This window comes from Rhipicephalus microplus, unplaced genomic scaffold (assembly GCF_043290135.1).
Source record: "Rhipicephalus microplus isolate Deutch F79 unplaced genomic scaffold, USDA_Rmic scaffold_12, whole genome shotgun sequence".
In the NCBI taxonomy this organism is placed as follows: Eukaryota; Metazoa; Arthropoda; class Arachnida; order Ixodida; family Ixodidae; genus Rhipicephalus; species Rhipicephalus microplus.
Genome location: NW_027464585.1, coordinates 22,441,938 through 22,466,498, shown reverse-complemented (window position 1 = coordinate 22,466,498; position 24,561 = coordinate 22,441,938). Strand labels below are relative to the sequence as shown.

The 24,561-nt window shown below is 51.0% G+C and overlaps 1 protein-coding gene across 1 annotated transcript in view; it reads right to left on the bottom strand.

Moving 5' to 3' along the window:
• The window catches only part of LOC142783775 (uncharacterized), a 47,825-nt gene extending 24,664 nt beyond the window's left edge, over positions 1 to 23,161 (bottom strand). Inside the window, exon 1 of the mRNA XM_075882341.1 lies at positions 22,968 to 23,161. Within this exon, the coding sequence (XP_075738456.1) occupies positions 22,968 to 23,161 (194 nt within the window). The remainder of the gene's footprint in view (positions 1 to 22,967) is intronic.
• Positions 23,162 to 24,561: the final 1,400 nt, after the last annotated feature.

Genomic DNA, 24,561 nt, shown 5'->3' with positions numbered 1-24,561 from the left:
TGCGCGAAGCGCGACGCTCAGGCGTTGGTCGCGTTTGCATGGCACGGGTTTTCTACAACTCAATGCCATGATTCTTTGTCCTGATCTGGAATTCGGGAGCGTTCAATTTCTCGCCCTTCAGGGCACTGATTATCATGGTCTATGGCCGCCACTCACTATTGTTACCGACGCATGCACACTGTCAAAAGAACCTAATGGTCGCTCGGGAAATGTCAGCAGTGCCTCAGGGGCCGTTGAGACAGTAGACGACTAGGCACGTGGTGGAAACTTCAATAGTTAAGAGTGACGTGCGCAAACCTGGAGACATTTGAACAACAACATTCATTGAAATGGGTGTGTGTCTCAGTGAAGTGCATTTTTTTCTTGTGTGTGTATGTAAGCATGCTGGAGTTACGGTATCCAGTGTATAACTTGAACAGCACCTTGTGCGGAAGGGTGTGTGTGCTTCAGTGAAGTGTTTTTTGTGTATGTGTATGACTAGGAGCATGCAGCAGCTGTAAGATTGTACTTGCGTACACTGTGATCTCGTGTCGCTTTTTCCCCTTTTTTTGTTGATTTGTGGTGGTGCCCGTTTGGTGGGGCCCCGAGGTTTAAGCAGAGAGAATATTGCACGCGTTGCAGAGACCCCGTTGGCGTTCAAGGAACTGCGAAGTGCGGCCACCGGGTTGGAGACGTTTGCGACATCCCTTTATGTTGTTGTTATTTGCGTAGCTGCATTTGAGCGCTTGCGCGAATCTTGGGAAGAGCGCGTAAGGTCTGGCATCGCAGGCCAGGGTGGTGAGTCTTCTTTGTCGCAGAAGGGTGCGCTTTCGAAAGAGCCGATTCTCAGGAGACGATAATCCCGGCGTAAGGACGTCTGTTCTGCTAAGAAGATCGTGGTCGGTCGCCGCTTTTGAGAACCAGCAAGGTGGTCCCCGGTCAGCGAAGTGCAGGCGGGTGCCGTGAGGACATCCGGTGTATCGGCACCCATCCATCTAGATTAGAGTCCACTGGACGGCCGTCACGCTGAACAGCGTAGTCATATCGCAGTAATAGCAGGGGGCCCGCAGCCAAATGGCGCCACTATTGTGTGCGTTCGCACAGTTCGCTGAACGTAGTGCGCAGGACGGTCCATCCATCTCTCTCTCTCTCCGACCATAAGGTCGAGTGCTTGAATAAGAGAGTAAGAGGAGAGGACGGCAACAAACGTGTTTAGTCTGTCCAATAAATGGAGTGAATTGTTTTGGTTGGCAGTGAGGAGAATTGGGAGAGGCAACCAAGGGGTTAAAACCTGGCTCCCGTTTCTTCATGGTCGTTCTGGTCGCAACAAACAGTGCTCTGCACTATCGGCACTGCCGAGGCAACATGCGACCGTTCTAACGGTGAAAGAGTCTTGTGAATATGTACATAAGTTTCTGTACATATAGTCGAGTTGTTGCAGTACACCGAAAGGTGCTGGTCTTCATCTTTTACAAGCAGCAGCAGCCATGACAAGACAAGACGGACACCATGCAACCAACCTTCCACTCCCTTGTATAGCAACAGCCGCTACGCAGCTGAAAGAGCTCTGCTCAAGAGTTCCTGTACGTAAAGTCAAGTTGTTGCAACGTATCCAAAGGCACTGGTCTCCATCCTTTACAAACAGCAGCAGCCACGACAAAGCAAGAGGGACACCATGCAACCAACCTTCCACTTCTTTTTATAGCAACAGCCGCTACGCAGCTGAGAGAGCTCTGCTCAAGGGAACAGAGCAAGTGGGTAGAAGGTCGAGTTTTACTTAAGCAATAACACACATGAAACGCACGTGATGTGCGATTGTCAGACTAACTTGACCTGCAGTCAAGAAGGCAATAAAACAAAAAAGGTCCTTTGTGGCTCAGTGGTTAGCACCTCGCACTCATGATTCAGGCAACCCACATTCGATTCTGCACACCAGAGTCTTTTTTTAAATTATTTTTCTTTCTTGCGCATAGGAAGTAATAGCAACGCGTGGTGGCGCTGCGACTCTAACAAGCAGAGCCATCTTTGGCAGAAAAGTAGAAACTGGAGATGTATATCACATGTTTTCCCCTCCCGCCAATGCGCTGCTGCTCGCTTACGTGCTGGTACAGAGAGCGCGTGTTGCGCTGGAGTCTCCTCACAATATACTGCCTGCAGTGTGGCTCCATAAAAATCTCTGAGCTGGGCAAGCCCTTCCGAGAAGTGAATCTAACAAAAGGAGTAAAGCTCGTTAGTCAAGTTTATGATGTGGATCAGACGACGGAAGATGACGACGCCCGAGTCACTGCAATATGCATTTCTCACGTGCGTGACAATACTGGGTACGATGTATGTCTCGAGGTAAGTCTCATTCTTCTGAATTGAAACTGCGTACTCCATCGATGTCCTGCGTCGACGTTTACGAAAACCATATAATTCTTGTTTTGATGAGCTATCTAGCAAAAGCAGCCATTTACTGTCATGTGCAAGTGTTTGTGGTGGGCTAGAAAAAAATAAAGAAAAGCTAAAGTTGTGCGAACATGGCAATAAGATGTCCGAAAAGCTAAACAGTCATGTCCTCCGGACCACGGGAGCATCACCCACTGACTTCACAGCTAAGCAGCAAGCTGAGCCTTAACGGCAGCGAGTCAAGTTGAAGCGCTCGGCTCGTTTTTTCCGGCTATCGTGTCATGCTTGCTCTACGTTTCGCAAACACGGCTGTGCTCGCCGGCTGTGACTTGCCGAAAAACTGATACGGCTTTGCATGTGGACAGCGTTCCTTGGTGTGGTCTGCATTGTTGTGGCAGTCCACCACACAACAATACCTCGGACCTCACCGACGCTTTGGTGGGGCCACTTCTTCTATCGCGGAACGACCACTTTGCCCAGCGAGCGTCTCGTTTTAGCGCGCCAACCTGATGGCACAGCACCAAAGTTCCTCGCACCGACTGTAGAAGGTGTTTCTTGCATGTCGCACGTGCTCCCGTTTCGGCCAAACACAATTAAAGTCCCTGAAAAAATTGCAGTAGCACCATTCGTGTCAATGTACAGGCTCCTCTTCCTTCGCGTGCATAGCTTTTGTGAAGGTATCGCAAACGCCATATTGTTTGTCAAATTTCGTGAGCACACGCTCCACGAACCAATGCCACTAGCGTACCCTTTCAGCATACCCGACGCACCGCTGCTCGATGAAAGAGAAAGAGAGAAACAACTTTATTTAAATGAAAAAAAAGTTCACAGAGGAATGGTGATCAGACCGTGCCCGGCCGTCACCTCCAAAGCTCGCTGTATGGCCCGTAGCTGTACTTTTAGGCTCGTATCTTGGAGTACTCTTCCCCATGCCTCGGACGATGGTATGGTGAGGAGATCAGGCGGGGGTGGATCCTCGCTGCAGTTCCATAGTATATGAGAGAGGGAGGTGACGGAGCCACATTTTGAGCAATGCGGACTGAACAGGTCGGGGTAAATGTGTGCGTATAGCCGTGGTCACGGGAACGAGTTCGCTTGGAGGTGTCGCCGTGTGATTTCTTGCGGTTTCGTGAGTTTGGGATTCGGCGGTGATTTTGTTCGACGTGCCAGGCGATAGTGCTGAGCAATCTCGTGATAGATTATGAGGGGCTCACCGGTGTTCTCTGGGTTCGTGGTGGGGCCCACCGCTCGGTTGACGAAATATTGAGCTTGTTGGTGGGCGGCCTCGTTCCACGGTTTTTCGGGTTTTCTGCGTGCGCCAGGACCCAGATAAGAGATATGGGAGGCGGTATTCGAGGTAGACGACGGACTCAAGGAGCCGTAATGTACCGCGAGCAAGGGTACCTCGAGCGAAATGGGAGATAGCGGTTGTGGAGTCACTCAGGATTGGTGTGAACCCGGAGGTGACCACGAGAGCTATGGCCGCTTTTTCGGCTTCGGTTGGTTGGAGGGCATGGACAGAGCCGGCTAATCGCAAGATTGCGTCTGTGTTGAGGGGGGTGCGAGTAGTTATTACTCTAAATGCGTACGCGTTTTTTTTGAGAGGGGTAGCAGGCCGCGTCTTCGTAGCCCACATCGGGACGCGGAACAGTCTTCGTGTAAGGCTTGGGCTCATGCTCACCGTCTACCGTTGCGGTGTCCTGCAAGCACGTTTTTCGGCAGTGATTTGACGAGAAAACGTCGACGTAAAGTCGGAGGTACAGAGACCGGGTCTGCGCCCGATGGCGAGGGGGTGAGTCCTATGCGAGCGAGTATCCAGCAGCTAGTCTTGCTACCGCGAAGTCTATCAATCTGAGCTGTGCGATGCGCTTCGAAGAATTCCTTGACAGTGCTGTGAATGCGGAGGCTGAGGAGATGCGACATGTAGGTCGTATGAATGAGTCCAAGAGCCGTCTTGTCCACTTTGCGAATAAGTTGGTCCGCTTTGTCTCTCTCGCATCCCAGTAGGCGCAGGTATGGTAGCGTGTACGTGAGAAGAGATATGACGAAGGGATGGATAAGCTGGAGTAGCTCTTTTTCTTTCATGCCTTGCTTTCGAGCGGACATGTGAGCAAAGAGGCGGGTTGTTTGAGTGATGGAAATGGTGAGACATTCCAGTGCAATGGTGTTCCGTTGATTTGATTGAATGAATAGACCTAAAATGCGCATGTGCGTAACTTGTGGTACGGCTACGCTGTTGACATAGATTTGGATGGCCGGCTGGGGAGGGCGCTTATTCCGACGGTGGCCGGGAGGACGAAGCAGCAAGAGCTCCGACTTGCTCTCCGAGCACGTGAGGCCTGTCTGCGTCGCGTGGCTAACGACGGCGTCAGCCGCACGTTGGAGGGTCACCTCTATCTCGCTGTCTGAACTTGTAGTCGTCCACAGCGTGATGTCATCTGAATAGCTGGTATGACGAAGATCCGGGATGTTATTGAGTGTAGGCAGCGTGCGCATAGCTAGAATATATAGAAGTGGAAACAAAACCGCTCTTGAGGGGCGCCTCTGTCTCCGAGCGTGAGGTGTTTAGAGGCGGAGCTACCGGCTAAGTATAATTCAATGGTACGGTTCGTAAGGAAGTACCATACGTAGTTATACGTACGTTCACCCGGGTCAATGGCACAAGGTTTGAGGCGATGGCTTCGTGTCGCACCAAGTCGAATGCCTTATGGAGGTCTAGACCGAGCACGGCGTGAGTGCCCGCCTTCGGCGGGGTACGAAGGAGTTCATGGTGTATTTGCACTTGCGCGTCTTGCGTCGATAGGTGGGTGCGAAAGCCGAGCATCGTAGGAGAGAGAAGGTCATTTTCTCAAGCGTAGATCTGTAATTGGGCAAGAACAACGTGTTCTATCAGCTTGAAAATGCAAGATGTGAGTGATATGGGGCGTAGAATGGCGATGACTACCTTCTTGCCTGGTTCGGGGATAAATACGAGCCTCGTGTGTCTGCAATATTGTGGTATGTGGCCCGAGCGCCAACACTCGTTAGCGTACCGCGTGAACGCAGCCACTGATTTCACGTTGAGGTTTTGGAGAAACTTGTTGCTTACGAACTCAGGACCAAACGCCGACGTCTTGCGAAGTTTGAGCATTGCGGCGCAGATTTCCGCCTCCGTAATATCTTCGTCCAGTCGGGGGTTCAGTTTGCCGCCGTACGGGGGAAAGCGCTCCAGTGGCGCGTTTGACTGAACGAGGTTCACGTAACGACGAGCCAACTTTTTGAGCAGCTCGGCGTCTGTGCCAGGGTGACGGTGCAGCAGCCGGTGAAGTTGTTATTGCGCAGACGACTTGGACACACAGGGATCAAGCAAGTGTCATAGTAGGTGCCACGTTCTCTTGAAGCTTATCTGCCTGTTGAGACTGTCACACAGCTGACCCCACTGTTGTCTCGCGAGGACGAGTCTGTAATCCTCAATTTCGTGCGCTAGTGATTCGATGCGGCGTAATTATTTGCTGTGACGTTGCCGGCACCACCTGTGCATGAGGCCAGCGTGGGTGTCCCACATGTAGAGGAGGCGAGAGTCGGTTTTCGGCAAGTTGGTGGTATTCTCCACCTCACGGATTGCGAATTGCGCGTGCTCTTGCAACGAAGCAATCTATTCATTGATGTCCGTAATGGTACCGGAGGGTTGTTCTTCACGCAACGGTCGAAATTTCGGCCTATCGGTAACGCGAGCTGTGGGCTTTGGCTTCTTGATGAGCCGCATTTGAATTCTTATCGAGAGGATGTTGTGGTCACTGCCCACTAAAGGGTCCTGTTGTCCCAAGTAGCCCGCGTAACGTTCTTGCACAGGGTTAGGTCCGGCGTTGTGTCACGGCTCACACTTTTCCCTATGCGTGCGGGCGGCGGCTGCGGATCGTTAAGAAGGTTATGACGAAGGTCTTGTACTAACGACCATAGCTTTCTGCCTTTCGGATCGGCATGCGTGTAGCCCCAATCGGGATGTCGTGCGTTGAAGTCGCCGACCAAGAGCATCTGCGTGTCTTCGACGAGTGCGATCGTCTCAATGAAGAGGCGAGAGAAGTCTGCCGCCTTATCACGGGGTGACCTGTACACAACCAGGACGAAGAGCGACTTACCTGTGCGTTTGCGTGGTAGAGTCTATACGATCGTATGCTGAATGCCCGTTAATTCCAATTCGTGCTGTACAGCTGTGAGGCTGCTGTGAACGAGCGTGGATGTGCAGTGAGAAACATGCATATCAAGCTGATGGTAAGCCACGTAACCGGAAAGGGTGGAGAAAGTAGACGTCTCTTGCAAGGCGATAACATCCGGGGCCGGTTCTCTCGCTTGCGAATCAGCTTGCAGTTTCTGTACGAGTTGCTGCACATGACTTTGTTTCTTACAGTACCCCCTGCAGTTCCACTGCCATATGATCAGTGTGGGACATGCCATGATTAGGTCATTACAGGCTTGGGACCACCTTCAGCGTGGCAGGTAGGCCGAACGTGGGCGTATGCTGACGGCACGGAAGCCGTGCATGAATTTCGGTGGTGGTGGACTCCGCGTAATTTTCGAGAACATTCAGTGAATTATTGGTGGCCTCTGTATAACACTTCAGGGCGTTCATGAGGTGTTCGTGTCAGCAATGGCTTGTTGCAGAGTGTTGAAATGGACTTCGAATTTCGCGTCTAGGGTCATGAGTGCCACAGATACTGCTAGAGACCGCCGTAGCGATATCGGTTTCGGCATGAAGCGACGCAGTGGAGGTACTTGCTTTGCGCTTACCCACGGGCTCTGATTGCGGCTGGGATGGGGAAGAGACAGCTTCCATCTGTTCCTACGTGGTCGCGGCTGGTTGCTCAAGGGTTTTTTCTAGCTTTGCTCTTAAATACTAGATGTCATGTGTGAGGTTTCCTATCTGGGACATTAGTTTAGAGAGCTGAGATTGCTGCGAAGAAAGTTGTGCCTTAAGGGAGGAGTTCTCCCTGACCAACTGCCTCATCTGTGGATCCCGCGACGACGTCGGTGACGTTTTGAGTGACGCTGGGGTCCTTGAACCCAGGCAAGCTTCTTAAGACCGGGCATGGATGATGACTGTGACAATCCCTGGGATGAACCAGGGGAGGAGGAGAGAGGCGACGAGGACGAGTAGAGGTAGCTAGCATAACGGGACCCCGATCGGGACTTGGACCGTGACTTGGAACAAGACTTGAACCAAGACTTGGACTGGGGCCTGCACCAGGACCTCGACCAGGACCGGCCGCGGTGTCGGGGTCCGGAATAGTCAGATAGTCGGCTGACCGATAGGTGGGTAGGACTGCTCTTGGGATGGTGAGTAATTCATGCGAAGAATTGATAGCTGCTGCGGTTGTGGCTCTTCGCTGTGTGCTTGCGCCGGTGCGTAGCCGGACGGGGTAGGCTTCTTATTGAAAGGGAATTTGCAGTTCGAACTGTTCGTTGCGTGACCGCCCTTACAAACGATTAAGCGGGCACGGCTTGTCGGTTGGGTGCCCAGTAGGACCGGCAGGTGTTCCTTGCCACAACGCACACAGTGGTTGCGTTTTGGATGAGCGATAACGTCAGTTCGATGACCCACCTTGCGACAGTTAAAGCATGCTTCTACTCTTGGGTAAGATGGGTAGAGGCGAATGTAGACGTCGTGATAGAAGTTCCATAGTGGCAAACAATTTCCAAGCACGGTGACGAGTACGTGGTTGATCCGTCACATGCGACGGCCACCCACGACAGGCACAGTTGGGTTGCTCTCGTGCAAGTCCTTCAAGGTTTCTGCATCACTAAAGCTGTCGTAGGCGTTGAACATGATGCCACGAAATGCATCGTCGGGTGGTGGGGCGTAAACGTGAAATTCGGTGGTCCGGACTCCGATCTGCAGTGACGTGAAACGAAGGTAGGCTTGTGCTCGGACGAATTCTCGCACACTAAGAGGGAAGGTGTTGTTTGTTGGGTGAACCCGCACTTTGTCGCGGCACGCTGGTGGCTGGTCCGGTAACGACGCAGCCTTCAGCAGGGCTTCGTACAGTTGCCATGGCGGCAGCTTGTAAGGTCGACGGGAGTTTCAGGCCATTGCATGATGTGTATGGCGTCAGGCGGCATCCTGGGTAGTGGAACTTGTCTTTTCAGAGGCGGCGGGCACGGTTTCAGGTCGTTACGTGGAGGCGTCGCTTGCTGGGCACGTTCAGGTGCGGCGTTGCCTGGTGGAGCTCGAGGCGTCGCTTCTTCTGGGCGCGAAAACCGGGCGATGGCTGCCAAAAGCCGTCTGACCATTATTCTGCCGAAATCGTGGTTCCTTCAACCATGTACTCCATGTCGGCAGTGACCGGGCGCGGAAGGAATGCGGGAGGAAACGCTAAAGCACTGGCAAAAAGCCTACGCGAAAGAAAGCGGGAGCGTTGCAAGAGACGCGAAAGCGTCTCTCACAGACGCGAGAGCAAGAAACGCAAGTCCGCTCTCTTCTAAAGCTCGAGAGGGACAACCCCGCTCATGAACACACGGCGCAGCAGCAGTGCCCGAGCTGCAGAAGCGTCTGGCACATCCAAGTTGCACGCGTGCTTTGGCGTTTGCAGTTTCCTGTTGAACACTCCAGATGCACTGCTGTGGTTGCAGGGAGAGGAGGTAGAGGCGAAGGGGTACGGTTGGCGCTACTTTAGTTTTTTCAGGAACTTTAAACACACTGACTTCCGCGTGCCCTCTTCCGCGCCTATCCTCATGTTTTCCGAAGTTCGCGAAGATCCGCCGCCCGGAGGCCACAATGTATGGACGCGTTTCACACGGGCTGTCGTTTCGATCTTCTTTTTCGGATGATAGTCAAGTGTGGCATCCGATTCGTCTGCACAGTTGAACACACCAAGTTACTGGAGCTCCTGAGTGCCTCTGCGGCCACTGGGAGTCTATTTCTAGCTGATTCACACGCCTTTAGAATCCCGGGTGGCGAACGTCCCGTAACCTAACGGAGCCTGTGTGAGTACTGCCTAGGCACGGCGACGTGGATTCACGCCGCTCGCTTGCAGTGGACAGCGTTCCATCTCGCGCTCTTGGCGGCAGCCACCGCGACCTTCAACGCAAGCAGCGTCTAGGATCATCATCACTATTATGCACTGTCGCTGCTAACAACTGTGAGCGAACGACGCCTACGATGCTTAGTAACGCCAAGGAGACGCTCATTGACACCGACAAGGCAGGTGCTATCGGGGCATCGCCGGATCCCAACGCTACTAGTCTTCCAATTGCTGCACATAACAGTGAACATCAACTTGGGGAAGGCATAGATGAAGATTCCATCGCTTTCACCGACGTCCCAAACACGGCGGAGGAAGACGCGTACCATGATGCCTGCTGGAAGGTGGTCCGCAACAAGCGATGTGCCCGCAACGCCGCAGCTCTCGAAGCTGCGTCGCCCCTTCCAACTGACCCGGAGAACCCTCAGGCCAAGCCGAAGCCGAGTGTGGCAAAGCGCCTACCTCCTCTTCCAATCAGAGATGAAAAGGTTGGCCTGCATCTGCTCGGAAGGCTCAGATTTATTCTTTGGCCTAGACCAACCTTGTGCACCGTGCTTTAGGCCGCTGCCGAAGTGAGTCCAAATGACCGCAAAAACCGGATCCTACGAACCCGTCAAGAGCAAAATTAGGCCGTAATAAGCACCCCATCATCACACGTCGCAGAAGGCGTCTTGAAGGTCCAAGAGCTGTCACTCAGCCAGCCCTTTTACCCTGTTTCTGCATATCTGGCTCCTCGAAAATGCGTGCAACGGTATGGTTCCGGAACTGGAACCAGATACCACCTCACATAGGCTGTAGAAGAAGTGCAAGCGACTTGAATCTAGATACTACAAGCTCGGATGATGGGTGAGACAAATATTGCACTCGTCACTATCGAAGGCCTTCGTGTGCCTCGCTTCGTCCACTTCCTTGGAGCAGAGCTACGCTGCTACCCCAACCACCCCGGCACCAGGTCTGCAAAAAGTGCCTTAAATTGGGACACCGAGCTCACCGTTGCCAACTCCGGACGCCACCATTTGAAAGCACTGCAGCGTCAATAATCCGAAGCTATCGCACCCGTACTCTCCACGTACTCTCCACGGGAGAAATCACGCGGAGGGGATCATGCGAAAACTGAAGAGCAAACCTCATGAGCGCGAAAATGCACGCGACAGCGACGAGCAATGCTATGAGCGACAAAACAGGGCGTTCGCGTGACGTGTCGCGTGCTCGTTTTCACATGCACGATCGCTCGGTTCTCCAGATTTGGAAGCCGTCGCTCATCGCCCGGAAGTGCTGGGATCAAGCAGCCAATAGCGAAAAACCGGAAAAGACAAAGACTACATCGGTGCACGTGACCCTGCCCAAGTCACGTATGCGCAACAAGAAATAACGCAATGTTTACGCTTGTGCATATAAAAAAAGTGCTGCAAGGCACTCATAAACACTTTCCGTTCCATTACACAACAATATATCTTATTTTTACATTGCATACCGCTCACTACGCGGTTTTTTTGGTGCGAGTAGACGGCCTCATGTCAGCAACAGTGGAGTTCGCTCGCCGAAGCCGTCGCGTAAATGAGGTTTGCCTGCGCTAGCCACTGATCGCGCGAAGACGATCTATGTTACGTCGCTCGGCGCTGTCGCGTGAATTTTCGCGCTTATCAGGTTTGGCCCTGATCCATAGTGCCCACGACACCAGTAACATCCTTTTAACGGATCCCGGGTTCAAAAAGCCATCCATGAAAAACAGCAATAATTGATGAAATCTAACATGGAGGATCCTTCACCATCATCGACAATCAACTGATGCGTCTGCAAGACCGCTGACGAATAGTTAGCGTTCCCGTTCAATGGTGCGGTCTACATCCCGCTCCAAGGCACGGACAAAATTGAAGTCCCGATGCCAATCCCGCTGGCAGTCAACTTCGCTAAACATCCGGGCGAAGCGCCCAGCTATCGCGGCATCACAGGCTTCCCCATCACTCTACAAGAAGTCACTCTTAGGCAAGCCGGCAACTACAGCCACTACCGCGGAGTATCAGATACCACAGGCTTCGGGGACCAGCAAAGCCAAGGCGGCATTTGGGAGGTAAGTTGGGGGTAGAGTCTCAGAAGCTCAATACCCCTCTGCCTTCCCCCCATAGCACGTCCGCCACGTCTCGCCCCCTCCACTCGTGAATACTAATTCCGAGCCTTTCCCCGAAATCCCACAGCTACGCCGGGACATAGATGCGCGCTACGCACAGTGCATGCACAGCTGAAGTCAGCAAACAGCATACGAACGCTAGAACTCAAGCAGCTATAGAGGCTGTGAGGCAGGAGTCTCTAGCGCTTCGGCAGGAGATAATAGCCGTCATATAGGCATCAGTAGAGCGCACGCACTCTCTCTTCGCTGACTAAAGGCTGGTGCACACCGGCGACTAGCAGTGGTCGCGCGACCATTTGCGACTGGTCGCAAACAGTCGCGAACGGTCGCAAATGGTCGCGAAGCGACTGCTTTGGCTAGTCGCTTCCTGACCGATTTTTCAGTCGCGCGACTGCAGTCGCAAAGCTGCTGGAGCCAATCAGCGCTGCTCAATTTTTGTTTTTTGTTTTTTTTTTCATTGCGCTCACCTCCTGCCGCCAGATACAAACGAGTGTGTTCCTCTGGGTCTGTGGCACCATGGCCACCATGGAATACTTGGCTTGGAGATGGCGGGGCGCAGCAGCTCGAGCAAAGTGTCGAATTTACGTGGCGGCATTCGCAAGAAGCTAAACACCGTGAAAATAAAGAGAAAATAGATTGTGCACTATCTTTCGCCCGTATTCAGAACCGTTTTTTGTCTTGAACTTGACTCGTGACCAACTTCAATGCAGCGCGTCGTTTGGAACGTGTTTGTGCTTCATGCCTTGGCAAAGACTTATGACATCGCGTTACAGACGTGTTCGGGCTGCATTGGAGGCTGTGGCAAGTCAAGATAAATTCAAGAGCATTTCTGAATACGTACGGCTCTCGGAGATACTCCACGTCGTCTCAGCGCAGCTCGGGAGGTCAGTGGCTTGCACGGCCGGCCAACTCTCGCGATCGAAGAAACGGTCACACCCACCACTGGCTTTTTTTTTCTGTGGGGACATCTGTGCTGCCAGCGCTGACACCATGGCACAGCGCACCAGCACCATTACAATCTTTTGTTCATCGCTTGAATTGAACTCCTTGACGCTGTTGGGAACGCTGTGCGAGAATGGACGAAAACAATATATGTGGCGTGCTCGGTTTGCTCCGCTCACTGAGCTGGCGGCGATCAGCTGATCGGTCTCGCAGAGATCTCGCTAATAACGAAATCCGGACGTGACTCTCCGGGTTTGTGACTTCCGGTCGCTCGCATGCAGCCTCTGCCGGTGTGAACATCAGTCGCTTCTTGGTCTCCTGTCATAAATGACCGTGCGACCGCTGCTAGTCGCCGGTGTGCCCCAGCCTTTGGTCTCACGGTTTGAGTCCGTCGCTTCCGTACCGAAATTCTTAAGCCTTGCGGCCCCACCCCCTCTCACAGGGGTAAGAAGGACACACCCATACTCCAACCCAACCACTTCCTCTCACGATGATGATGGCGTTCCTCAACCAGCAGCAAATTGTGGTATGGCAATGAAACTGCCAGGTATACTGACAAAAGAGAAACTCACTGCAACAGTACATTGCTATGACCACTAACCCTCCAGATGTCATTCTCCTACAGGAGCCAAGCTACTCCCCAACTCTATCTGGTTTCAACTCTTTTGCAGGTAAATCTCCGCTTGATGGAGCCTTAGCTTCCAAAAACATCACAAGCAACTCTCACACTACAAGCATCGATATTCCTCAAAAAATCCTTGAAATAATCACCCAGGGTTGGAAAAGTTGCAGACACGAGAGGGGCCTGCCAAAATATTCAACCCGGGTATGTCCCGCGCATGTCGTACCACATCTTACAAAACAGCAATTGCGTTGGAACCCCCGCGTCGAAGGCAATGAAACGACTGATGCCGCTGCCTGCGCACTCATTCCCTGGACTCGAACCCAATGCGGCCTTAACATTTCGAGAAATTATTGAATTCTACCAATTCGATAATTCAATCTATCCCAAACGCTGTCAGAGTCTTACAAAAAGGGAAGAGCGTTTACTCCTCCGCCTTTACACCAAAACACTGCTGTGCCAGGCAGTTTTCAAATATCTCCATCCTGCCTGTATAGGAAGATGCCCGCACAGTGCGGAGAAGTCTTCGGACATCTTCCACATGGTGTGAGCATGCCATTCAACACCTCGACTCACCCCAAAACCGAACCACACCCGGGAGAACTGGGAGGCGGTGCTGCTCGGCTGTCCCTACCTGGCGAGCCAGAAGGCCCTGGTCAACCAAGCCCGAGTCGCTTTGGACGCAAATGGGCTTTGGTAATGAGGATCCCACCTAGTGTTTGTGAGGGGTGGCTCACATTTGGCCGCCCCCCACATCCTCCCTGTATATAGATATATAAAAAAATTTTCTCTCTCTCCAATCTGCGTCTTTGTCGAGGGCTGTGGCTGGTTTATTGGCAACGCTCACTTTCACATGCTGCTCATGTGCGTCTGTCAACGTACCAGGCCTGCTCACGTCCAGTAGGGCTTCACTGGGTGCGTGATGGCTTGTTAATACGGAAGCATAGGTTTCCGGCATCTTGCCCGTTGCCAGAGTGAAGTCTAGTCACGAAAGCGAAGCCCACGCAGCTGAGGCCACTGCAGCGGCGACGCCCAACTGGCGCTAAAGCTAAGATTTAGCGAATACGTGCTGACTTGCTCAGAAATGTAGATCCTTGTAAAAATAACCCAAGTACGTGAAAACTGTGTCATGAGAGCGCTTGCGCCTTTGCTAATCGAATGGTGTCAATAGAGATGGATTGTGATAAACGAACCATCAAAAAACACACGAAAACTTAGAGGACGAAGCAAGATTCTCTGCGCTGTTCGGCGTCCTCTGAGCATCCTTTCTTGTGAGTCAGTGCACTACCGGCAGCTCGTCGCCAAGGAAGTTGCACTACAGACCTCTTGTTTTAAAGATGATAGTCTTTCTTGGGAACCTTCGATGCAAAAATTTCGTCTGTCTGTACTTTTGTATGTGCACTCTTAATGGCACCGGGTACTTAAACGGCCGACCCATCCGCAGTGCCCACCAATGTTGCTTCAGATTTATCGTTCATACTTGTGCAATTGTCAATTAAAAGCAATTATCACGCATGCCTGGGGCACCATAATAACATGTATATATTTTGCAGGTGCGTCTTTTACTAGAAAATGCATGCATAAGTAATTTTAAAGACCGCAGCGCTTATCCCGCTGCGCTGATCATGCAACACTTGCACAAAAAAACGAGTGTTTCCAACGCTTTGCTAAGACGAGACGGTGGCAGCCCCTACCCATCACCGTGCGTTTTACACCTTTTCACCTCGGAGACTGGCGCGCACGCTTGTCTCAGAGCCATGCGCTTCGTTTTCCTAGAAAACTGCAGATGGCGCTCATGTCTCACGTGTGACGTGACATGATGCGCTCGTTTGCCTCTGCTGTACGCTCGAGGCCCTTTAACGCAGCGCCTCCATAATACCATTCACCATTTTTCTTGCGCAGAACTATCAATAAATGTTTCGTTCATTCTCTCTACACGCAACACTATCGTCTTTCGATGGAGTTTGCAGATTAACATGCGGATACGGTGCCAATTTTTAATACGCGATTTATTCATCACATCTTTTAAGTAAATATACAATTAGGAACGGTCCAGCATCTGCCTTCGAACCTAAGTTTGTCATTCCATGTTTGGCTGCTACGCTATGTCTAAGTACAGGGGGTTCTGTTGCACTTGCAGAGTACTTCTTGACCACGTATCAGTTCTGAAATTCAACCCACTTGTAGCTCGCTTGGCCTTCTTTTCTCATATTGACCCGTGTCTGCGTGTGAACGACAACGATGATGTGGGGATTTAGCAGACACCAAGTAGTGGGCCTCTGGCTTGACTCAACAACAAAGAAGACGATCTTGTGGCTTAGCTGTTGAAAACACGCTGCTCTCGCTGCCTCAAGGCGTACTTGTGCTTTGTTCGCGTTGTACTGCGACACTGGTGGAGGTGCTGGCCCGCGACACCACCTGATGCTCCACACTCCCACGGGGAGCCGTTCATCCAGTCCAGAAGCACTTGTCGACACTCCCGTGCATCGCTTCAGTCGTCGCTTGCGAAGCCTCCCTCCAGAGTTCACCTTCTCGCAGGAACACTCTACAAGGCAGCGCTCACATCTTCCAATGGCCACCGCCAGTCCACAACAGTTACTACGAGACAGCAGTCCACCAACCCCATCTCAGGTAACCTTTTTTTCACCGCTGGTGCCTGATCGCTTTGGTGGTGGAGCACATGAAGACGTCGAAGACTGGCTTGATCACTATGAACGTGTCGCCAACACCAACCAGTGGTCTCTTGAACAAAGGCTTTCCCGCGCCTATTTCTATCTCGACGACAGTGCTCGTACTTGGTACGAGAACAGAGAAGGCAGTTTGTCAACATGGAGTGACTTTAAAAGAGGGATGATTGACACATTTGCCGATGTTGACCGGCGCGAACGTGCGCAACATATACTCTAGCTACGCATTCAGAAACCCAATGAAACGGTCGCAATGTTCGCTGAGGACATGGCCCGTCTCTTCCGTAAAGCTGACCCGCACATGACCGACGACAAAAGGTTACGCTACCTCATGCGTGGCGTTCAAGAGCAATTGTTCGCCGGACTTTTGCGGAACCCGCCAAGCACCATGACTGACTTCATCAAAGAAGCTACGGCTATCGAGCGGGTGCTTCAACTACGATGCCGACAATACGATCGCTTGTCCAGCAGCACCCACACTCAACTCGCCGCTATGACATCTGATAATCACAGCTCGTTACGCGATTTAATACGAGAGATTGTTCGCGAAGAGCTGCTGAAGCTGCGGACTCTGGTCACGGAACCACCCACGGCGTCTGTCGTTGAAGTCGTCGGCGAAGAAATACGCCAAGCGTTTTCGGCAGCTGATCCTACTCACGATCAGCGACCCATGAGCTACGCAGCCGCGCTTCGCCGCCCGCCGCCCATTCCGCCATCGTACCGCCAGCCATCGACAGCCGTTCCTTGGTCGCCACCGCAAGAACAGACACCGCGGCGCCCTTCCGTCGTGCCACCGTATGAAATGCTGCCGTACGAAGAGCCGTCTCCCAATGACACACGGCATTTACAACATTATGAGCCGTTGAGGCGTCCACAGCTTCGTAAAACAGACGTCTGGCGCACCGTGGATAGACGTCCGCTTTGTTTTACCTGCGGAGGTGTCGGCCACATTTCTCGTCATTGCTGGCACCGCGTCGACACGTTTCGACCTCTTCGGCAATGGTCTGACGATCGACGCCCCAACGACGACTACCCACCACGCCGGGACGCTGATTCTCAACGACCTTCCTTGTCTCGGTTCCATTTTGACAACCGCCGAGCTAACAATGACGACGGTGAGCCTAATTACCAGCCAGGTTTGGGACGTCGACCACGTTCTCCGTCTCCGGCATATTCGCCTTCGTCGCGCCACCGCACTACAGCCGACGCCAGCGGAAGGAGGTCACCAAGTCCACGCCGGGGAAACTGAAGGCGGCGACCTCCGGGGGTGAGGTTGCAGGCCGCCAAGGCGACGAAAAAAGGCCCCCGTTACTCTTGCCACAAGACGCCGTAAAGCCGACTAGTTGTAACGTTGACGAAACTGTGACCACAGATCTTACCGTTTTTGTAGACGGACAGCAAGTAACAGCCTTAGTTGACACCGGTGCCGACTTTTCTATCATAAGTGAAAACCTTGCCGTGCGCCCAAAAAAAGTGAAGACTACGTGGACGGGACCTCACCTGAGGACAGCAGGCAGCCAGCTGTTGATGCCTGTCGGAAGGTGTACAACGAGACTCGGCATCGGCAGCTCTTCTTTCGTGGCGACGTTTGTCATCTTCACCTCATGTTGCAAGGACCTGATCATAGGGATGGACTTCTTAAGAGAATATGGTGCCGTCATCAACATCCCGGACCGTTCAATTACGTTCCGCAACAGGCCTGGCTTGGTTGACTGTTCAGACGCAATACGTAGCACTTTACGTATAATTGATGACGATGTGGTCATCCCGCCACAGTCATGCACTCTTGTTTCGGTGGAAGGGCACGAAGCGTTTGATGGCGAAGGCATTGCCGACCAAATTGGCTCGCTGCTATTTAGCCATGGCATTTCGGTCGCACGAGGTATCGTGCGTCTCACTGGTGGGCGCACGAATTTACTTTTGACCAACTTCAGTACTGAGCGCCGGCACCTTCCGAAGGGCACAGCTATCGCTTCTTACGACAATATCGTAGACATGCGAGGCAGTTTATGTTTATCGGTATTAGACGAAGCGCCTAATCAAGAACCAGAACCCGTTCTCGATGTTAGTCCCACTCTGTCAGAGGATGACCGACAGAGACTTCTTCAGCTACTAGCCGAATCCCACGACTGCTTTTCATCGACCTCACGAGTTGGTCGAACACCTTTGACAAAGCATCGAATAATCACCGAGGACACGGCGAGACCTATTCACCAGAACCCTTATCGTGTAGCTTTAAAGGAACGCGAAGCCATACAACAAGTCGCGAAAATGCTTGAAGATGATGTAATTCAACCGTCACAGAGCCCCTGGGCATCGCCTGTAGTGCTAGTAAAGAAAAAGGACGGCACGCTGCGTTTTTGCGTGGACTACAGGAAGCTGAATCGGGTGACCAAAAAAGATGTGTACCCGCTCCCACGTATTGATGACTCCCTTGACAGACTTCGGCACGCTCGCTATTTTTCTTCCATGGACTTGAGGAGTGGATACTGGCAGATCGAGGTAGACCCAAGAGACCGAGAGAAAATCGCTTTTGTGACGCCAGATGGTTTATACGAGTTTAAAGTCTTGCCTTTCGGTTTGTGCTCCGCGCCCGCGACATTTCAAAGGCTTATGGACACGGTACTTTCGGGATTGAAGTGGAAGACGTGCCTAGTCTATCTGGACGACGTTGTAGTATTTTCAACAACTTTTGACGAGCATCTCCAAAGGCTGGAAGTTGTTTTACGTGCCATACGGTCTGCGGGCCTAACATTGAAACCGGAAAAGTGCCATTTCTGTTTCCACGAACTTCAGTTTCTCGGTCACGTCGTCAGTAACGTAGGCATCCGACCCGATCCTGGAAAAATTGCCGCTGTCGGACAGTTCCTAGTACCCTCCAATAAGAAGGCTGTCAGGCTGTCAGACGCTTCCTGGGCCTTTGTGCCTATTATCGCCGATTTATCGCAGACTTTGCCCGCATCGCGTCGCCACTAACTCGTCTCACAAGAGACGACGTTGCCTTTGAGTGGAACGAAGAACAGGAGGCTGCCTTTAATGACCTGCGTCAACGTCTTCAAACGCCCCCAGTGCTTGCCCACTTCGATGAAGAAGCCCCGACGATGCTTCACACAGACGCGAGCAATGTTGGTCTGGGAGCTGTGCTTGTGCAGCAGCAAGAGGGCACAGAAAGGGTAATCGCTTACGCAAGCAGAACGTTAACACGTGCTGAGGCTAATTACTCTACAACTGAGAAGGAATGTCTCGCCGTGGTATGGGCGGTTTTAAAATTTCGCCCGTATTTATATGGCCGCCCCTTCAAAGTAATTAGCGACCACCACTAATTGTGCTGGTTAACAAGTCTAAAAGACCCTACCAGGCGATTAGCGCGTTGGAGTCTCAGGCTGCAAAAATTCGATATTGTAGTCGTACACAAGTCAGGCAAGCGACATATGGACGCCGACTGTCTGTCCCGTTCACCCATTGAGTCGGCAACCCTACCTGAAGAGGAGGAAATGGCATTTCTCGGTGTCCTCGACACGACCGCCATTGCGCAGCAACAACGTGACGACGCTGAGTTGCTTGGCCTAAATAAATACTTGGATGGCAGATCTCAGAAGGCGCCAAGAGTTTTCGCAAGAGTGTTGTCATCATTTTGTTTACGGGACGGAGTACTCTACAAAAGAAACTTTTCGCCGACGGGATCTGCCTATCTGCTCGTCATCCCAGCAGCCCTTCGTACCGAAGTACTCCAAGCATGCCACAACGAGGTGAGCTCTGGCCATTTGGGTTACACGAGAACGTTGGCCAGAATACAGCAAAAGTATTACTGGCCGAGACTAACCACAGCCGTGAAGCACCACGTCCGTGCCTGTCTCAACTGCCAGCGACGCAAGTCACCACCGACTAAACCAGCTGGCCTCCTGCAACCCGTACAGGTCCCAACAGCTCCATTCTACCAGATCAGCATGGACATTTTGGGCCCACTACCTACTTCTACTGCAGGGAACCGCTGGGTTATCGTCGCAACGGATTATCTGACCCGTTATGCCGAAACAAAGGCTATCCAAAGAGGTACAGCAGCAGAGTTGGCAACATTTTTCATCGAGAACATTGTACTGAGGCATGGTGCACCATCCGTCGTGATCACAGACAGAGGAGCCGCATTTATGGCAGCTCTTTTGGATCACGTCCTCATGCTGAGTGGAACAGCGCATCGTAAGACCACCGCCTACCACCCACAAACGAACGGGTTGACAGAGCGTCTAAACAAAACCATTGAAGACATGCTTTCGATGTACGTAGACGTTGAACACAAAAATTGGCATGAAATCTTGCCGTACATAACGTTTGCGTACAATACGGCAAAGCAAGAAACGACGCGCCTGACCCCGTTCAGCCTCGTTCATGGACGAGAAGTACGAACTATGTTAGATGCGATGCTACCGCACGAAGGTGACGGCATCGACCCATACGCCAACACGTTTACGGAACGCGCGGAAGAAGCTAGGCAACTTGCACGTTTACGGATCCGCCAGCAACAAGAGTACGATGCAGGCCGCTACAATGCTCACCGCAGAACAGTCGTCTATCAAACTGGCGACAAAGTATGGGTTTGGACACCCGTACGGAAACGAGGACTTTCCGAAAATCTTTTAAGAAGATACTTTGGGCCTTGCCGAGTGCTGCGACAACTGAGTGAGGTTACTTACGAAGTTGTTCCCGACAGTTCGTGTAGTACCAATCGTCGCCAGAACCATCCTGAACTCGTTCACGTAGTGCGCATGAAGCCTTACGTAAGCGAGTGATTGCGTGAGACTTTTCTTTTTTAAAAAAAACTGCATTATTGACTTCGCATCGGGTCGATGCTCTTTGAGAGGGAGGAAAATGACCCGTGTCTGCGTGTGAACGACAACGATGATGTGGGGATTTAGCAGACACCAAGTAGTGGGCCTCTGGCTTGACTCAACAACAAAGAAGACAATCTTGCGGCTTAGCTGTTGAAAACACGCTGCTCTCGCTGCCTCAAGGCGTACTTGTGCTTTGTTCGCGTTGTACTGCGACAATATGTTTAAAGGTTCTTTTAAAACGTGAAAATAGAACGGCGAGGTTTCGAAGCTCTGACCTTGCGAGCTTAGGCCGGCTTTGCGCCCTGGATGACTCTCATTCTTCAGCGTTTACTCTTCCCTAACTTCTTCCTGTCTCACTCGAATTCAACATTGTTGGCTTCAAAGTGTCCGCAATGTTGGAATTTTACAGATTTCGAATGGCCACGCTTTTACTTTGAGATTTCCAGCCAACTTACAAGTTGCGCCCACCTGTTTTGCGACCTAATCGGTTACTTTTCTGTGAACGACACATTGAGCGTTTACGTTGCAGCGATTGCAGTGCATGAAAAGAATACGCGAAGGGTTTCTAAGTGCTGAAAAATAGATAGGCGCTGCTGTTAAGGCTCTTTATTATTCGGTTGTGGTTTTGGAGTATTAATAAAACTCTGGTAAATAAATATAGATATACGCAGTGGGCGTCAGTCGGGAGTCAAATACAAGTACTAGTCATTACATGTATGGTTAGGGTTATAACGTGAGTAGAGAGTGAAAAGGTATGGAGCGCATTATTTCTAGTTCTAGAAAGTGTTGAATTGCAAGAAACTTCGTACGAAAGTAATGACGTGTTTGCATGACTCACCACAAAAAGCCAGCTTGAATAGCTAGACTCCGATGACTCTCGGCATTATACTCATACACGAAGTCCAACCGAAACTATGTATGTACCTATCCCTAATGTAATACCTCTTGAGTGTGGTCTCTAAAGGATACAAAATCACAGCACATCCATGGAGTGAATCATGACAAGTGGTGCGAAACGTCCGTCCGCCCATCAGTCCATATGTCCGTGCGTCTGATCACGTTTCACAATGCAGACAGCGCACGGGTGACACCAACGAGACGCGAGCCAAGGTGGGCGAGCGCAAGCGTCTTCAACGCAACTGCCACTCTGCTTCGTCCATACCCCATCAACGATCCGCCACGTACAGTGACTATCGAGGAGATATGGGAGCACTCTTTCTCCGTGTACTGAGGCACAGCTCGCGCAGAAATCAATCGGAAAGTAGCAGTACAGCGCCATCAAGAATAATAACCTTGTCACACGTGACAAGGTTATACTAAGAGGAGCTTCGCCGCTAAAACGAAATAAAATGAAAAGGCTCGCTTTTCGATCTCGTCTGTCAGCTGGCGGTGGCTGGAGCTACCGAGGTCTTCTGCTCAGCGCTCGCCTCGCTTTCCGCGATGCCACTTTCACATGCGCAAGTGCACTCTAGCGTGCCCAACCTAGCTAAGAGAGGCCCCTTCTCCGCATCCACCTAACGGCCTTTCCTTGGTGTTGTTTCTTCCCGGGCATGCTCTGCGACCTTGTTGGCAGCCGCACTAGCGAAATCACTTCCACCAAATATTCGTCACCTTGAATGCCACATCTTCTAAAAACACTTTGCTATATATTTTGAAATTTCAGGGTGTTGTAATATTTCGACTAGCCAAATTTTATTGCGAATCTAAGCAAACTGTGCGAATGGAAGCAACTTTGGAATATTTGGAAGATTCTAGTGTTATCGAATGGGATAGGAGCCACACCCCATTTTAAGAACCATAAAGAACTAGCTGGCTTCTTGAGCCACACGTTATTAGCCTTGCACTGAGCCTTTTCGATAAAGCAGGAAAAATAAGACGCTATGCAGTTCCACGTGGAAAAACTTTGCTGGGAAGGCCAGAAGAAAAGACACCATATTATAAGATATTTTGCGCGAACTTCACCAATGCAAACACTCACACAAACATTCGCACATCCACCCGACTAACACACACGACACTCAGAGATCAGCACATTGGGCTAAATATCTTAGAATAAGACAAATAACCAACTAGCCTAACAACAAGTTTTATTCACAATACACAATAGTTTATGAAACAAGATACTGCGCTTACGCATCACTTATAGAACTACCACATGAATTTGTCAGTGGCTCCCGTTCTTGACCTTGTTTCAACAAGCAGGTACGAAGACTTTGACATGCTTCTAAATAATGGTGGCGTATATAGGCTTCCCTGTGTAGTTCTTGGATGGCTGTGAAATAGTTTTTGCTCTAGATATCTATCGCAGTATATGAGCTGATTGGGCTTTTGACTAGACTGCAACTCTTGATTACATGACAGTCGTTAATTATCACCGAGAAGACCTGCACATACCAGTCGTCGTGTTGATCCTCGGGTGAGGCACCGAGGACCAGCTTGTGCCATCCTACGCGTATAGCTGCTAGCTTCCACTGGTAGTTGATGTTGTACAGGATCTCTGTGCGCGGCGAAGGCCGGTCGTCCACGAGCACGGTCCACAGGTCTTTGCCGTCGATTGCGCCAAGGTCAGTGATGTCGCCACCTGTCATGACAGCCGCGTAATGCAAGAAAAGGTGTTTAGGCAAACATCCAGCTGCGAACATAGGCGCAACAGGATGCGGGATTGTGGCTTAATGAAACAGTGCTAATAAATCTGACATTACTGTTTAGAAAAAAACTATTTTGAGTAAGACAACATGCGCAGCTAGCCGTTAAAAAAACGCCTCGCTCAAGGGCGTTTACAGATAGCATAAAATTTTCAGAATTATCATGCAGCAGCGCTCAAATCTGTTGCGAAAACAACACGAGCGTAAAGTGAGGAATGATTTACATTACTGTAAAGGTGCTGGCACGATATGTTGGTCGAGTTGCTTTTTCCGTGCTGCGACCTTCCATAATAATAACGCGAAAGGCAGTGCAGAGACGTTCGCAGCGCTGAAGCCAGTGGAGTAAAGTTCACAGTAGAACCAGGGACATATGATATGATATTGGCCGCAGACTTCAACTTACCGCACATTGACTGACCAAAAATTAAGCGTGGGAAGACTGAAACAATAAGTTCTGAAAAACAGCTGGAAATTACTTTCTGCCATAGCCTGGAACAAATTGTGCGTGAGCCAACTTAGGTTACAGGTTCGTCGAAGCCATTATTAGAAGTCGTTTTCTGGTCGCAAAATGTAACACACCACGCCCTAGACACTTCGAATGGCATATCCGACCACAAATTGTTGTCCTTGGTTATAAAGACTAGTGCATGCAGCGTGAAGAGACCGTTCCTACCGGTAAAGGTAAAACACTTTAAAAAGCCGATGTAACTTCCATCTTAGATTTTTTTAGAACAGCAGCTTTATGACTTCAAGCGAGCATCTGGCTCCGAATGTGTAGAAAAATTGTGGCAGAGATTTAAAAGCAACGTCGTGACTTGCGTTGATCACTATGTTCCTACTCGCATTAAGAAAACGCGTGAGTGAAGACCTTGGATAACTCGTAGCATTATTCATAAGAAACGGCAAATTAAAAGACTAAGGAAAAGAAAGATAGAGCAATAGAAGTTGCAGCTATAACGGTCAAGTTGGGAGGAGCCGCGGGGAATTCAAAAAAGACGTTTGTAGGTGAAACGCCTGGTAACTTCTTTCGATGTTCGCCGTGCAAATTCTGGGGTTTAAGTGAAAGAAATGAAATATTTGAGCACAATAATCACGAGGGGCGTGTTCTGACAAAAGTTGAAAACTTAGCCAATACATTTAACCGTTTCTTTCAGTCTTTTTTCAAAATAGACCAGGGAGATAAGATTGAGGCATCAGTCAGCGCCTAGGTAACAACCGCAATGGAGCGCTTTAGTAGGGAGATTTAGAATAGCGCACCACGAGCCCTTGCGGTGCGGTCGCTGCCACTGCGAATGCGTCGTAACGCGAGTCGGCGTTTGCGATCACGGACCACACGCAGAAAA